General features: G+C 50.6%; 8 protein-coding genes across 8 annotated transcripts; 4 read left to right on the top strand and 4 right to left on the bottom strand.

The window, feature by feature from the left end:
- Positions 1-182: 182 nt before the first annotated feature.
- ASPSYDRAFT_138699 (putative aldo-keto reductase (AKR13)) lies at positions 183-1,402 on the top strand (the record flags this gene model as incomplete). The annotated part of the gene is made up of 4 exons (XM_040840862.1): positions 183-364; positions 425-612; positions 678-747; positions 808-1,402. 4 exons carry the CDS (start codon positions 183-185, stop codon positions 1,400-1,402), a joined length of 1,035 nt encoding a protein of 344 aa, XP_040707951.1.
- A 574-nt stretch (positions 1,403-1,976) lies between these two features.
- Positions 1,977-3,350, top strand: ASPSYDRAFT_38828 (3-methyl-2-oxobutanoate hydroxymethyltransferase ECM31). The gene is made up of 2 exons (XM_040845787.1): positions 1,977-2,336; positions 2,399-3,350. Exons 1-2 carry the CDS (start codon positions 2,154-2,156, stop codon positions 3,020-3,022), a joined length of 807 nt encoding a protein of 268 aa, XP_040707950.1. The 5' UTR covers positions 1,977-2,153; the 3' UTR covers positions 3,023-3,350.
- A 145-nt stretch (positions 3,351-3,495) lies between these two features.
- On the top strand, positions 3,496-6,533 carry ASPSYDRAFT_127519 (putative PHD finger domain protein; the record flags this gene model as incomplete). Its single annotated transcript, XM_040840475.1, has 4 exons — positions 3,496-3,735; positions 3,856-4,523; positions 4,575-6,335; positions 6,411-6,533. The coding sequence occupies exons 1-4, from the start codon at positions 3,729-3,731 to the stop codon at positions 6,531-6,533; spliced, it is 2,559 nt and encodes an 852-aa protein (XP_040707949.1). The 5' UTR covers positions 3,496-3,728.
- A 579-nt stretch (positions 6,534-7,112) lies between these two features.
- Positions 7,113-8,090, bottom strand: ASPSYDRAFT_53710 (LUC7 domain-containing protein; the record flags this gene model as incomplete). The annotated part of the gene is made up of 3 exons (XM_040848733.1): positions 7,113-7,577; positions 7,651-7,982; positions 8,048-8,090. 3 exons carry the CDS (start codon positions 8,088-8,090, stop codon positions 7,113-7,115), a joined length of 840 nt encoding a protein of 279 aa, XP_040707948.1.
- Positions 8,091-8,263: 173 nt separating this feature from the next.
- gpi16 (GPI-anchor transamidase subunit GPI16) lies at positions 8,264-10,765 on the top strand. The gene is made up of 4 exons (XM_040845786.1): positions 8,264-8,855; positions 8,908-9,302; positions 9,354-10,505; positions 10,581-10,765. Exons 1-3 carry the CDS (start codon positions 8,503-8,505, stop codon positions 10,382-10,384), a joined length of 1,779 nt encoding a protein of 592 aa, XP_040707947.1. The 5' UTR covers positions 8,264-8,502; the 3' UTR covers positions 10,385-10,505; positions 10,581-10,765.
- ASPSYDRAFT_38825 (uncharacterized protein) lies at positions 10,408-10,947 on the bottom strand. Its single transcript, XM_040845785.1, has 3 exons — positions 10,854-10,947; positions 10,581-10,786; positions 10,408-10,505 (listed from the first exon to the last, which is right to left on the bottom strand). Exons 1-3 carry the CDS (start codon positions 10,923-10,925, stop codon positions 10,493-10,495), a joined length of 291 nt encoding a protein of 96 aa, XP_040707946.1. The 5' UTR covers positions 10,926-10,947; the 3' UTR covers positions 10,408-10,492.
- ASPSYDRAFT_127515 (uncharacterized protein) lies at positions 10,699-13,370 on the bottom strand. The gene is made up of 2 exons (XM_040840474.1): positions 13,147-13,370; positions 10,699-13,074 (listed from the first exon to the last, which is right to left on the bottom strand). Exon 2 carries the CDS (start codon positions 12,886-12,888, stop codon positions 11,170-11,172), a length of 1,719 nt encoding a protein of 572 aa, XP_040707945.1. The 5' UTR covers positions 12,889-13,074; positions 13,147-13,370; the 3' UTR covers positions 10,699-11,169.
- A 412-nt stretch (positions 13,371-13,782) lies between these two features.
- ASPSYDRAFT_1155352 (uncharacterized protein) lies at positions 13,783-14,811 on the bottom strand. The gene has a single exon (XM_040840015.1). The coding sequence runs from the start codon at positions 14,504-14,506 to the stop codon at positions 13,838-13,840; it is 669 nt and encodes a 222-aa protein (XP_040707944.1). The 5' UTR covers positions 14,507-14,811; the 3' UTR covers positions 13,783-13,837.
- Between the last annotated feature and the right edge of the window lie 22 nt (positions 14,812-14,833).

Below are 14,833 nucleotides of genomic sequence, written 5' to 3'. Positions count from 1 at the left end.
AAATCCCTGGATGAGTAGGTTTCGGTATCAAATTGACATTGTATCTCCATTAACACCGACGGTATCTCCAGGATGAGGGCTATAAAGGGATCCAAAGAGTGTGCTGATTCCAGTATCATCAAAATCAAAAATAAAGGACATTGAAGCCTTGAACTGAATTCCGTCTACAGAATCCCATCAGAATGTCGACAACACAGGTACCTCTTCGTATTCTGGGTAAGGATGGCCCACGCGTTCCAGCCCTCGGCTTTGGTTTGATGGAGCTGTCATACCAGACTTATGGGACGATCCCTGGCGAGGAGCAACAGTTTGCCATCCTCGACCGTGCCCTGGAGCTAGGGGCAACATTCTGGGATACATCCGAGTAAGACCCCGGTCGTCCGGTTCCCATTATGCCGTACCCCGGCTAACGGAATCTACCAAGTCTCTACGGCGATAGCGAAAAGCTCCTGGGTAAATGGTTCCAGCGAACCGGAAAGCGCAGCGAAATTTTCCTTGCAAGCAAATTTGGCTTCGTTGGCGGGCCCGGAAATGTTGACAGCTCTGCGTCCTACTGCAAGAGGGCCTGTGATGCGAGTCTAGAGCGCCTTGGTGTCGACTCAATTGACCTGTGTTTGCAAACCCCGCGCCCCCAGGTACTCAACAGCGCACTGACCAGAGTACTGAACATCCACTAGATTACATGCACATGGCTAATCCAGAGACCCCCATCGAGGAGACTATGCGAGCCCTGGTGGAATTGAAAGAGTAGGGTCAAACCTAGACGTGCCAGGATAAACGAATATGCTAACGCGATGCACTCCCAAGGCAAGGTAAAATGAAGTACATCGGATTGTCAATGGTTTCGTCTACCACGCTTCGCCGTGCATGTAATATTGCGCCCGTTACCGCTGTCCAGTCCGAATACTCGGTGGTCTCGCGTCATATCGAGGGCGCCGCTGGGACCGACTTGCTGGCCACTTGCCGTGAGCTAGGAGTCGCTCTGGTCGCTGCTACACCATTAGGCAGGGGCCTATTGACTTCTACTTTTAGCCAGGGTAATGATGTGGGAGATGAACGCGACGCGCGCGTGAAAGTAATGCCTCGATTCCTGCCCGAGAATCGAGAGCAAAACATCAAGGCCGTGGGCCAATTCAAAAAACTGGCGGTTGAAAAAGGCTGTACCGTAACTCAACTCGCCATTGCCTGGCTCCTGAATGAGGGGGATGACATATTCCCCATTCCTGGCACCAAGAGACTCAAGTACCTGGAGGAGAACTGGAAAGCGCTGGATATCTCGCTCACGGACGAGGAAAGCGCAAAGATCAAGGCTTTTGGCGACTCTGTCGAGATAGCCGGAGCCATTGTGCCCGACCGGTTCGCAGACTATGTTTTCCGAGACACAAAGGAGGAGGTTGCGTGAATGTCCATGTTTACTGTATGTTATGAGAGATGAATGCCGAGAATATCAGAACGTCCTCCGGTATACACTACTGGCACAGAAGACGAACCTCGGCCAAAATCCCTCGGGCCGGAATAAGGGGGGTTCCGGCGGAACGCACATTCTGGCGGTAAAGAAATAGAGCCAATGGCAGCATGCATGCGGAGAAGAAACGGCAGAATGGACGGAAGGAAAAAGAACCCCACCCGCTTTTGTGAAAATGCTCCCGTCTACGCAGCATAAACCAGCACGCGAGACTCTTATATAGACGCCAGTGCTTTGGTGAGATGGAGTCAGATCTCTTCCTGTTCGACTCATTTTCAATCCCTTTGTCCTGCTTCAAGCTCCGTGTATAAAATCTCCAGTATTCCCTCCAGGAGTAGTCCTTCTCCAAGGTCAGTGACGCCATAGCTCAGTAGTTGGAGCTCCTCTACTGGCCACTGACTAGGCCATCTTCAACACACCTCCTCACCATTAATACTTCCATAAAATGGCTGCTTTACGAATTGCCACTACGCGAATGCTGCTCCCGCAGCGTTTCGCGTGTCGAGCCCTCCAAGCCACTTCCACTACATCTCCTCTCTCGTCTAGCAATATCACACCACGATCACCAGCACCATGCTCCATCCGCCATAGCTCTCACTCTCCATTGAGCGCAGCTACCACTAGTACGAGAAAGAAAGTCACAACACAAACCCTACGCAATCTTTATAAGAAGGGCGAGCCAATCACTATGTTGACTGCCCACGATTTTCCAAGTGCACACGTTGCCGAGGTCGCCGGTATGGAAGTGGTTCTTGTCGGTGATAGCTTGGCAATGGTAGCCCTTGGCATGCAAGATACCAGCGAAGTGGTGCTTGAAGATATGTTGCTGCACTGTCGAAGTGTCGCGCGAGCAGCCCACACTGCATTCACGGTTCGTAAACCCAAACCGAAAACCCACTGTGGGCCACTGTCCTAACGATCGTTCCTTGTCAGGTTGCGGATCTGCCTATGGGTTCGTATGAAATATCCCCAGAGCAAGCTTTACAATCGGCTATTCGGATCATCAAAGAGGGCCGAGTACAGGGTATTAAGCTTGAAGGGGGAGAGGAGATGGCTCCAACCATCAAGCGCATCACATCTGCCGGAATTCCAGTCGTTGGACATATCGGTCTCACACCCCAACGCCAAAACGCGCTTGGAGGCTTCCGCGTTCAAGGAAAGTCCACAGCCAGTGCTCTGAAGCTGTTGCAGGATGCGCGCGCCGTGCAAGAAGCCGGTGCGTTTATGATGGTAGTCGAGGCAGTGCCACCGGAGATTGCAAGGATCGTCACCCAGAAGCTCAGTGTTCCCACCATTGGCATTGGCGCGGGTAACGGGTGCTCCGGTCAAGTCCTCGTGCAGATTGACATGACCGGAAACTTCCCACCTGGTCGTTTCTTGCCTAAGTTTGTCAAGCAGTATGCCAATGTCTGGAATGAGGCGCTGAAAGGCATTGAGCAATACCGTGATGAGGTGAAGAGCCGAGCGTACCCCGCAGAACAGCACACCTATCCCATTTCAAAGGAGGAACTGGCGGAGTTCGAGAAGGTCGTTGATGAGATACCCGAAAAGAAATGATTTAGAATTTAGCCCGTACTTGTTTCTAGCACCCCGGCGTTCTACGTGGTATGCTGAGTTTTGATGCATCTGCGTTTTGAGTTCTTAGTAAGATGTATATCGACAGCCTTGTCACGATAAACCTGGCAAATCCTCATCAGTCCTTGTAAATATAAATTGACTTATTATGAAGCTCTTGCTCTTGGTGTATTTGATCTCATACTCCTCGCGCGAAATGATGACGCCGAAACAACTTTATCTGAGTCGGTATGGCAGTTCGCCGGTGCAAATAAACTGGCATGTTAGCGAAATTAGGACCACCAAAGACGAAAGACCCAGCACTTTCAAAAGACACAAGGTGTGTTGTCAAGTTCAAGCAGCTGTTGGCAGGTGGCGCAATGCGTGATTACATAACCATCCTATATTGTCACGTGATATGTCATGTGATATGGTAGGCTAACCACGCATGCCAATCCTCGCGTGCCGAATCCCCCCAACACTCTTCACGCATCACTCGCTCCAGCAATAAGAAAGCAATTTCCGATAACTGGTGCTGATATCGAGTATGTGCGATAGTTTTGCCTCACATCGCCACATATAAGCGCTTTATTGCCTTGCTTCGTAGAACAAGAACTGGGTGGCGCGCGCAAATCTAGCTCGGGAAACAACCTGTTACCTACATCGCGCCGTAGAAATCTGAAACTTTCAAATCGCTATAACTATCACAATGGCTGGTAAGCTCAGTACAATGCAATACGCGTTCCTGCGCCGAACATGCTATGCATGTTGTGGCGACTCGAACCAGACCCCAGATACCCCGTACTCAGTGGATGGTGAACTAACTCTAATGCCAGATGAACCGCGTCGCTCCGGTCGCTCGACCAAAGGACAACACAAAAACCTCGATATGGTAAACGAAACACCCGGGAAGAAGACGAAATCGAAAGCGCATGCGAAAGACAAGGGATCGAAGGCCTCGGCAGAGCCCACACCCGGTCCTAGCGAGGGGGAGGAGGACGAGATCATCCGATGCATTTGTGGCGAATACGAGGAGGAGGAAGACATTGAACGTGATATGATCTGCTGCGATGGCTGTTCCGCATGGCAACACAATGACTGTATGGGTCTGAAGTTTGCGAAGGGCCAGGAACCGGATCAGTACTTCTGCGAGCAATGCAGGCCCGAGAACCACAAAGAACTCTTGGAGAAGATGGCGCGTGGCGAGAAGCCTTGGGAAGAAGTTGCGGAAAAGAGGCGCAGAGAAGCTGAGGAGCTCAAGCAGTCGAAGCGCAAGGGCCGCAAGAAGGGTGGCAAGCGAGGCAGACCAAGCGAGTCCAAGGCTGATGCAAGCACACCAGCTCGCGGATCAGCTTCTCGGCAATCCGCTACTCCCTCAGAGACCCCTGTAGCCTCCACTGCTACGCCTGTTGCTGAGAAAAACAGTCATCCTCCTGACCAGCGGTCCGCGAGCTCCCAGAAGCGGAAGTTCAGTGAGCAGCAAGAAGTATCGACGCCCGAATCAGTGAGTATACAAACTTCTATCATTTGGACAATCCCGCTAACCAGTATGAAGGGTCCTAAATCAAAACAGCAAAAGACTTCGCCACCTGCTAGAGGGTCAACGCCTCAGACCAACAAATCAGCTCCCGTGAAGCGTGAGCCAGCTTCGCAGGATGCTCAGCAGCCATCTGTTACAGATACTGCTGCAACTCGAGGAGCCAAGTCTTTTGATGACATTTCCATCCCAGCTAGGAGGAATGCTGCTAGTGCGCTGGCGAAGGTCTTCGTAGATCAAATTTCTGATGCACTGGCGCGGGGGTCTTTCAAACTGCCCCAAGGCAAGGCGGGGGAGGATGTCGGGCAGCAACTCGGTCTCTCAGTCGAGGATGCTTTATATCAGAATCTATGTGGAGGATCTGGAGAGCCTACAGAAGCTTATAAGTTACAACTGCGGACGATTTTGTTCAACGTAAAGAAGAACCCTTCTCTACGGGACCGTCTGCTCGTAGGTAGTTTACTCCCTGAGGACCTCTCTAAAATGAGCTCCCAAGACATGGCAAGCGAGGAGCTGCAGCAGAAAGATGCAGAGATCAAGAGAGAAGCTGAGAGACAGCACATCATTATCCAAGAACAAGGCCCGCGGATTAGGAGGACCCATAAGGGTGAGGAAATAGTCGAGGACGACCAACACAACGTCGCTAGCGAACCCGTTTTCTCGACTGCTCCGCCTCGGGCTGTCGCTGAAGATGGCAGCCCAACTGCGCACAGTCCAACCAGCCCAGTTGCTAAACAGTCAGAGACTGGCGCCCAGGAGAAGACTCCGCAGACGCAGGAGGCTAAGCCAACTGAACGAACAAACCACGACGAGCACTTCCCACCTCGAAGCCACTCTCCCGGTACCGGCCAGGAGCAAGTCTTTCCGGAAGTTGCAACAAACATTGGCGAACCAATACCTACTGGCAAAGTCCAGGCCGATGCAGAGATCGACCAGCTGCTGAAGGACGATGACGAGCCGGACTCCCCACCTTATTCACCAAAAGAGCATCACGACGAGGGCTCCATTTGGCATGGAAAGGTTGTCATGAACCCCGTCTCTGAGTTCATGTCATTCGCCAAGCATGTCGGAGGTGCAGATTTGAGTGGGAGGATACCTTGGAACGATCTCATCCCACCTACCTTGCTGATTGACGGGAGAATCGACATCCAGTTAGCCACTAACTACCTCTGCGGTCTGCGATTCAGCTCATCGACCGATGTATCGGTGGTCTCCGTCAGCAGCCCGGAGTCTCCAAAGGAGAGGGCCGGATTCGACAAACTCTTCAACTACTTCCAGGATCGCAAGAGGTATGGTGTGATTGGCAAGCACCCTCTCCCAGCCGTCAAGGATACCTACCTCATTCCTATTGAGGCTGGGTCGAAGAAAAAGCCCGAGTTCATCGAGTTACTAGAAAACAACGCGCTGGAAGACCCGACACCAGAGCGCATTCTTCTGGTCGTGTTTGCGGTTAAGACGGGCGAGTCGAACCCTCCGTCGGTGCAACCTCCTTCACACCATTCTAGTATGGAGCCCGCAGCTTCAGCGAGTCCGTTGACAGTTGCATCCGGTACCCCACAGCAAGCCCATTTTGCGACTCCGGGCCCTCGAGCAGCACAGTTCCCTGCAACACCCTCCCCAGCGTTCCCGGGCGCTCCCCAAGGCTCGATTCCCTACAATCAAAAGACGCAGCAACCACAAGGTCAGCAGCAACCGCCACCAAACGCCTCGTACAACTCATTTCAAGCTCAACCGCCAACAAATCAGCCTTCTGTCACCGGCCTCGCCGCCGCGATCCAAGTCCTAGGGGCGCAGGCAAACACACCCGCCATCCAACAGCTTCTCCAACAAGCACCAAACGCAAATATNACCCAGTTGAATGTTGTTCGGGATATCCTCGTCCGACAGCCGCAGGCAGCCTCTGATTACCAGCTGCTAATGAACGAATTGTATCATGCTACGACGACAAACGGAAATGGTCATACCCCCGGCCAATAGAGGCTCGGATCTTGTTGTACAACACGTTTTCTCTCCGCTATCCTTTTTTTCTTCTTTTGCCCCCTGCCTTAGCTGAATATCCTTTTCTTTTTTCTTTTTTGCTAATTCTCGGAGTCGGGTACCGCGCGTTCGGTGTTGATATTATGGACCCTTTCTCGAGGTGTGAAAATTCTGTGAACTTTTTGGCTGAATATGGGATCGTACATTTATTTATTAGCTACTAGTGCGGATATTGATAACTTTGTGGTGAACGCTTTATTTATCACTGCGTTGAGATGTTATTTTGACAATCGCTACTGAAGTCCACACCCAAGTAATCGAAGAAGTCTAAAATAACGCCTATATGTTTTGTGCTGCGAGTAATGCAGACCAGACAATATTTGAAAGAAAAAGTTTCACTATCCATAATTCGATGTAGATTGTAGAGTCAGGTAGCTTCTATTACCACAGATTTTCGTCCCTAATATCCTAGGCAGAGCAGAAATAAAACGCCAGCGCTATGCATATTCACACCCAGTACGAAAGCGAAGGCGAAACCAACAACATAACAAAAAAAAAGCCAGCATAGTCGAAAAAAAATCACCACCGACCACCGCGCTTCTTATATCCACCCCCACCACCATATCGAGGGCCTCTCCCACCACCGCGCGGACCACCCCATCCGCCACCATCTTCCTCATCGTGGTGCCGAACAGGTGGAGGTCGTCCCTTGAGCTCCTCGCTCAGCTTCTTGTAGCCTTTGCGCATGTCAGAGTATCCCATGTGCATCTTTCCGAAGAAATGATCAGCCAACCGGCGGTCGTTGTCGAGTCGACTCAGGTACGCGCCGCAAACGTCGCAGACTTGTAGCTTTTGGTGACCTGAAGGCCCAGACGTGTCTTGAAGATTTTTCAACTCCCGTTCGCATGTTTCCTTTTGATGCTTTGCTGTGCGGATCTTGTGCAGCTCGTTCAGAGCTTGCGCGACAGACCCCGTCTCGCCAAGTACCGATATTTCGAGAAGGCCTGTGTTGATGGTTTTCGCTAGGTCGGAAATTTGTTTGAGCTATTTTACAGTCAATTTGTGTTAGCATGATCAATCACAAGGTGTCCAAGGCGAGTTGAAAGAAGCTACAAACCAGGTTATTGGTCTGCCGAATCTCATCAGGCGTCTTCTCCAGTCGGCGCTGCGCAGACTCAATCCGTCGGTCACAATCATCGATGTACTTTTGCATATCGCGCATATAATCGTAATCGAATCCCCATTTTGCCTTCTCAGCCGCAGACGCGGTCTCGTACTCGGTCTTTAATCCTTCGCTGTGCACTTTCGGGCAAGGCCCAAGATCCTGTTTTGTATTGGTGAAGAGGTCGTGCGGACAAGTGCCGACGAGGTACGAGCGGCAGACCTTCGAGTCGGTGATGGAGAGTTGGGCATTACGGGAGGGTGCGCCGGTTCCTACGAGCTGGTCGGCTGCGATGAAGAAGTTTGTTAGCTTGCGGTGGGTGCTAGGAATTGCGCAATTGGTGTTGGCTTACCTCCCATAAGCTGCTCGAGCAGCTTTCTTTGTTCGGCTGCCATGGTGAGGGTAAGCTAATGCAGGGAGAAACCTGAATATGTGATCGAGGGCGTGCTGGAGAAGAGGTGATATCGAAATGGGCTGAACGGCGGCGGAAATAGAGGTTGGCGCTAGTGGCGGTTCGCGCTTAGTGGCCCTTTCTGGGCGATGCCTCGGGGGAGCTTCAGGTCCTCTTGCGGCTCACTCCTCTCCTCCCCAGCGCTCTTTCAACAATATAATCCCGGTCTGGTGGTTGCTATTGCGCTGAATCAAGAAGAAACAGGCTCCTGTTTGCGGACGCAGAAGCGCAACGCACGGTCAATTTGCACTTCCGACTCGATACTACTCAACTCTCCACCGTGTTCAAGCCTCACCCCTCCGTACATGGCTTATAACCTCTAAACGAAAGGCATTCGAGCTCGAAAGCATGCCGTGATGAACATCTTCTTTCTACTTGCGCTCGTTTTCGCCGCGTTGTCTGCTGGCTCCGCGGCGCCGAATTACCACGAGAACCTTCTTCTACAGCCATTTCCGCCCTCATCTCTACTCGCCTCGTTCAATTTCAAGAGCAATACAACACAAACTTCATTCGAGCAACAACATTTCCGATATTTCCCTCGTGCGCTCGGTCAAATTCTACAGCACGCCAACACCCGCGAATTACACCTCCGATTTACTACTGGACGATGGGACTCTGAAAGCTGGGGCTCACGTCCATGGGATGGGGCAAAGGAGGGCGGCACAGGCGTTGAGCTGTGGGCATGGATTGAGGCAGCGGATGACGAGACGTGCGTTGTTTGATTATATTACATGTGGCTTGGTACTGACGTTCGGATACAGGGCTTTCTCGAAATGGATTACCCTGACGCAATCATTGTCCGGGTTGTTCTGTGCGTCGTTGAACTTCATAGATTCAACAAGGACCACTCGGCCTGTTGCATCCTTTGAACCGGCTGGCGACCATTTACCGTCGAAAAACCTGCACTTGCTTCACGGAACCCTGCCCGGTGAGGTCGTGTGCACTGAGAATTTGACACCTTTTCTGAAGCTCCTGCCTTGTAAGGGCAAGGCGGGAGTGGCCAGCTTGCTCGATGGACATAAGCTGTTTGACGCTGCTTGGCAAAGCATGGCAATCGATGTGCGCCCCATTTGTCCGCCCTCAGGTGAATGCCTGATGCAAGTTGATCAAACTGTGGACATCGTGCTAGATATTGATCGGTCGAAACGTACGAGGGGTGAGTGTTGTGGCTCTGCTTTTCAAGAAAAAAAGACTAACTTTTTTCTAGGTGATCCCATCCCCCGACCTGTTCCCGCTGACCAGCTTGTTTGCGACACCTCCAAACCTTACCATCGAGACGACACCTGTTATCCTTTAGAGAAGACAGGTGGGAAAGGCTGGAGCATTTCAGAGCTCTTCGGACGCACTATCAGTGGCTCCTGTCCGTTAGCTGATAGTCAGAGCAGCAATGAGGGAACTGTGTGTCTGCGCACATCGCCTGTGCGAGATGTTTATCTCTCGTCGGGCTCAGCAACAACAGAGTCTGCCGATAAATTTACTCGCTGCTACACGCCATCGTCGTCAGAGCCTTTTGACTTGAAGCTGTTGGAACAGGAGATGGCAGATTCGGAAACCGATGTCCCACTAGCCGAACCTGTTCTACACGCCGAGCGAACAATTGTTGGTCATGGACAGGAGAGAGGTGGAATGCGCATCATTTTGGATAACCCTTCGAGCGAGTCGGCCGTGGATTTCATCTACTTCGAAACGCTGCCCTGGTTCCTACGCCCTTATATACACACCATGCAAGCTACTATTACCGAGCGCAATGGTGTTCATCGACAAGTCCCCGCCTCCGATTTCATTAAAGACACCTTCTATCGCCCCGGAATTGACCGAGAACGCGGCACTCAACTGGAACTTGCTTTATCTGTTCCGCCAGCATCAACTGTTACGCTGACCTACGACTTCGAGAAAGCCATCTTGCGCTATACCGAGTACCCGCCTGATGCAAACCGAGGCTTCAACGTTGCTCCTGCGGTTATCAAGATCGCAGCGGCTCAGCCCATCTATATCCGCACAACCAGCCTTCTCCTCCCACTTCCCACTCCGGACTTCAGCATGCCGTATAACGTGATCATTCTTACCAGCACTGTGATAGCGCTCGCTTTTGGAAGCATTTTCAACCTTTTGGTCCGCCGTTTTGTAACCACCGAAGAGGCAGCTGCGCTGAGAGCGCAAACATTCAAGGGCCGTTTAGGTGGAAAGATAGTCGCTCTTCGTGATCGGATACGTGGGAAGAGTGCCAAGGTGGAATAGAAATTATATGTTCATATTATCAAACCACAAACATAGTAACTATCATAATTCATTGGATTAACTAAATATATTCGTCATAACAATACCAACAATACCCCCTTCTTCGTCCTACTCGGATTTGCTACAACCTCAGGCATATTAGCTCACGCGCGCCCCTACAAACAAGGATATGAACAATAAACATCATGTCACTTACCCAGTAGCCATCTCCTTCAACTTGCCCCACCCAGGCATCGTCTCACCACCCCCGGGCTTATGGTTCATAAAGCTCGTGTCCTCTTTCTGCGCTGGTTGCTCTTCGCCAGCAGACGCGGCAGCCCTGGCCATGTATTTATCCTCAGCAGCTTGCTTCTGCTCTTTCAGAGAGTTGAAGCTATAGATTGTATCTGCGGGGGCACCCGTCTATGATCCATCCCAGTTAGGAATATTTAGTTGGGTTTGGTGGGGAGAGTGAGCCGATTGGACATACAGGGACGTGGCCGAGCCCTTCTTTTCCACCTTGGGTTGCGGCCGGGTGGTTGGTTGTTTGGTTCTCCGACATTATGGTCTTGGGGTATTGAATTTATTCTTTTTTGATAGTTTGGGTATAAGGAGTCGGTAGTCAAGAGATGAGGGGATGTAAGACTGGCTTTATAGAGCGAGTTGGGTTTATGATGTCGCTCTGGATGCGATGACATCATTGCATCTCAGGTACTGGCCCATGCATAACTAACCAACCTTTGTAGAAGCCATTTCTAGAAACATCTTATCAAGATGATTTGCACGCTCCTTTCTTGATATAGCACTTATTTGGCCTGTTCCATGTCTAACATGTCCAAAGTGTCCTCCAGACTGGCCGTCCAGAATCCCTTATCTATAGGTTCTCTCTTCCAGGTCTCTCTTGAGACAGCGCAACCAAGGAACAAAGCAATATCAAGATCACCAACGCTGCAACTCATTCCATCGTATGGACCTTCATCGCGTGCTCCCGGTTGGACGGGGTCATGGAGCTCCACAATCGGTGATCGGTTTGTTGGGGAGTAAAGACTTGACACCACGTAGTAGTCACCCCACCAGTCGCTATTCGAGTGCGGCGTCCTAAATTTCTCAGCAGCGTCAGGAACGGCTGCGCAGATGTCGTTTTGGAAATGTTTGTTCGGTGAGGCCCTGGCTTCGCGCCACAGACCGTATCCGGCACGTTTAGATAGCCACCACAGCTTGGGATTTTCAGGTTCAGGGGCGTTGAAATCGCAGGGGAAAAGCTTGTCCTTGAGGAGTTCAGGCGCAGCGCACAGCAAATCATCCCACGTCCAGGTATAGTTTCCAACTATACTGGCTCGGAGGCAATCCTCGAACATATCTGGTCTTTTGTGTGCGAGCTTCTCATAAGTCATCCAGTGAGCAACTTTTGGATAACAAATAAGCTCTGGCAGTAATTCTCCAGGAGTATCTATAGTAAGCCAAGTTAGGTCATCAGACATGATACGCCGGGCATTGATCGCGCGTCTGATCTTAATCTCGTGTCTCTGTTGCGGGTGTTCAGGGATCTGTGTGCTCCACCATTTAGCAAAAATTGGATTATGATAGATACCATGTACAACCATGGCCCATTCATGCCTAAGCATCTGTGGTCGTCGAAGCCGTGCATAACGATCAATTTCACCATTATATGCAGCAACTTGAATAAGTTTATCCTTGTTAATAAACGGGAGATCCGCCGGAAGTGGATTATATACCAGTGGGAAGTAATCCTCCAGTGCCTTGGAGTTGGGTCCCTCGCAGTCATGGTCATCGATGCCCCAGTCCTCGGTAATATTGAAGTATGGGGGCTCCGTACAATATATAGTCCATGGTATAGCCTCCTTTTTAAGATCCCGAGGGCTAGAGTACTTTGATCGGACTGTAAGACTTGAGTAAACAGCAGTATCACCATTTAGAAATGCAACTTGACGGCCGGCAGTTTTGACTGTACATGTATAATCGTCCATAATCTTGAATTTAATTGGTTGGGAGATAATAAGGTTATAAATCTCCTGACTGCCCTTGCTGTTTCTTTGAATAGCTGCGTACCCAGCTTCTTCTGCAACATGCACCTCTGGGAGAACATCCAGCTCTTTATACAGATCAAGGTAGCCTGCAACAGCACAGGCCCGAGCAACTTGATATAGTAAATCCGGGTACTGCTGTAGTAAAGCCCGAAGAGTCTCCTCCTTTGGAATATCTGGATACCAAAAACAATAGGGCACCTCCTCAGGCAACATGGTTGGGATTATGCCGCTCATGATATCCCGAGCATTCAGAGCGCGCGTAAAGTCCAGCGAGACTCCACGGAGCCCCTGGGCGAAGCCATAATGATGCCGTATGCCGCGAATGGTGCACAGTCGGTGAACCTCCTCGTCGAATGTCTTTGGAATTCGAGACCCCTGGATTGCGGCCTGGCAATCTCCTGCGTCGTATTGGCCGTTGTCGGAGGGCCCGAAGAACAAATGCCAGTCTCCTGAGTCGGAATTGGTTGACTCTGCCATTTCGGCGAACGAGTGGGGAGAGTGAGTGAGAGCAAGGTAGAAACGGTAGAAACTGCCTGAGCATGTGGACTTTAAATCGCAGTAATAACACCATGTAATTGTTTGTAGTGAGAATACCGCTGGTCCAAGTGGGTCGGAGCCAAGTTGCCTGTTGTAGGAGTGTTACTGGACCACCATCGGGATTTCCTGATCGATTCCGTAAATAGTTAGTACTACTACCACTGTATTCCATAATTCCAGCTCAGTCTACCTACGTACTTATTAGAGACTAATCGGCTTAGCGGTATGCAAGAGATGTGAATGTGATGAGGCAATCAGTGGAGCAAGCCGAAATTGCTTGCGACAGTACGCTGCGCCGCAATACGTATTTTGAAGGTAAAAAGAAAAGACTGGAGAAACAGCTTCTTTATGGAATATCGATAATGAAGACCTCTGATAATAGGTAATGGTGAATAACAGATGGTTGAGGACAAAGAGTTCTGTGAAGTTGGTAGAATCATTTAGCGCCGTCGTCCTTCCACTGCACTCTAGATGACTACGTACCCGATCCCCTAGTAATAAACTGTAGCAGTGTAGCTTCGTTAACTACAAGATCGTGATTCCGCCCATATAAAAATATATGGTGCAACCCGTCAACGAGGAGCTGAAACTTATGGAAATATAGCGCGGAGTGTCTTATTCTAACCCTCAAGATCAACAAATCATGGCACTGGAATCATGGCACTGGTTGACAATATAACGCGCGAGGAGTCTAGTACGGCCCGTAGTCCTACACTACATTGGAAGGAGTTTCGTCCTTTCATACTCGAGAACAGCATTTTGTCCATAACACATGGTTGAAAAAATTATTGTATACATTGTATATTGGTTACCTAAGTCATGAGTACATGAATGGACAATAGCACTGCTATATATATACATTAACACCTGCAAATCATGCACAACGCAATCACTTCTGCTTCGTCCTGACATAGCCAGCCTTCGTAACGGTCACAACCGGCTTTTCCTTCTCTTCCTCCTCCGGACAAGCCATCGCAAACCACTGAAGCCGATGCAGACTAGCATGTCCCGAAGCATCTGGATGCAGTATCCTCCCAACGGGATAAATCTCGCCACACGCCCTCATCACAACCTGCTCAAAGTCCCCATTGCTCGCCACGGCCGTCGTAAAGTCCACAAGGATCTTGATCTCCCGCGCCGTCCCAACACTGTCCTGCCACACCTCCCGCTTCTCGGGGTATCTCTCCAGCACCTTCTCCGGGTCCAGCAAGCCGATGAGACCAGGCGCACGCTTGAGTGCCTTGCCCGCTTTGTATGAGAACCCGTTGCTCCCTGTATAATCGTGCCATTTGCCCGGTGGGTTCCTGCCTACGGGGGCTCGGCGGGCGGCGATGCGGATGGGGCCTGCCGTGCTGCCTCGGAGGGCGGATTGGAGACGCCCGGCCATCTCGATGAGCTGGTCCTTTGTGCCTTTGCCTTGGCAATCGATTATCAGGGGGTAGATGTCTGGTCCGCAGAGGAGGGCGGAGGAGGGGACTGAGTCGGAGACTCTTGATGCCATTGTGCGGCATGCGTCGCATCTTTGGCTCTTCCTCGAGCAGTCATATTCCGCTGCCATTTTTGATTCTGTTGAATATCTGCTGGGTGTGATACTTCTTTCTTCAGAGATGACTTGCTACCTATTACAGACGTACGTGATAAGTTCTATCTGTATATATAACGAGTACAGACAAAGGCTAGGAAACATAAAGGTACAACTCTTTGGTTAGCATACAATGCTTTGCGACAATGCTCTGCGGTTGCTAACATTTGTCCGGCATTGTTCTTTTGTTAGGGCTTGAACGAGTTGCACCAAGACTGGGCTTTACTATTAGAGAAAGACCGTATCAATCGGTGGACTTTCTGATACTTATTTCACGTGCAATAGCAAAACCATGGAATGTTG

Source organism: Aspergillus sydowii (assembly GCF_001890705.1).
Source record: "Aspergillus sydowii CBS 593.65 unplaced genomic scaffold ASPSYscaffold_1, whole genome shotgun sequence".
NCBI classification, from domain to species: domain Eukaryota; kingdom Fungi; phylum Ascomycota; class Eurotiomycetes; order Eurotiales; family Aspergillaceae; genus Aspergillus; species Aspergillus sydowii.
Note: the sequence above shows the minus strand (reverse complement) of the source record. Positions and strands in the feature narration are given on the sequence as shown.

Coding starts and splice junctions, on each gene's coding strand:
- ASPSYDRAFT_38825 (XM_040845785.1), bottom strand. CDS start 10,925: ATGTCGGAGAACCAAACAACCAACCACCCGGCCGCAACCCAAGGTGGA. Junction 10,787..10,853: donor AAGGGCTCGGCCACGTCCCT/GTATGTCCAATC, acceptor GATGGATCATAG/ACGGGTGCCCCCGCAGATAC.
- ASPSYDRAFT_1155352 (XM_040840015.1), bottom strand. CDS start 14,506: ATGGCAGCGGAATATGACTGCTCGAGGAAGAGCCAAAGATGCGACGCA.
- gpi16 (XM_040845786.1), top strand. CDS start 8,503: ATGAACATCTTCTTTCTACTTGCGCTCGTTTTCGCCGCGTTGTCTGCT. Junction 8,856..8,907: donor GAGGCAGCGGATGACGAGAC/GTGCGTTGTTTG, acceptor GTTCGGATACAG/GGCTTTCTCGAAATGGATTA. Junction 9,303..9,353: donor TCGGTCGAAACGTACGAGGG/GTGAGTGTTGTG, acceptor ACTTTTTTCTAG/GTGATCCCATCCCCCGACCT.
- ASPSYDRAFT_38828 (XM_040845787.1), top strand. CDS start 2,154: ATGTTGACTGCCCACGATTTTCCAAGTGCACACGTTGCCGAGGTCGCC. Junction 2,337..2,398: donor CAGCCCACACTGCATTCACG/GTTCGTAAACCC, acceptor GTTCCTTGTCAG/GTTGCGGATCTGCCTATGGG.
- ASPSYDRAFT_127515 (XM_040840474.1), bottom strand. CDS start 12,888: ATGGCAGAGTCAACCAATTCCGACTCAGGAGACTGGCATTTGTTCTTC.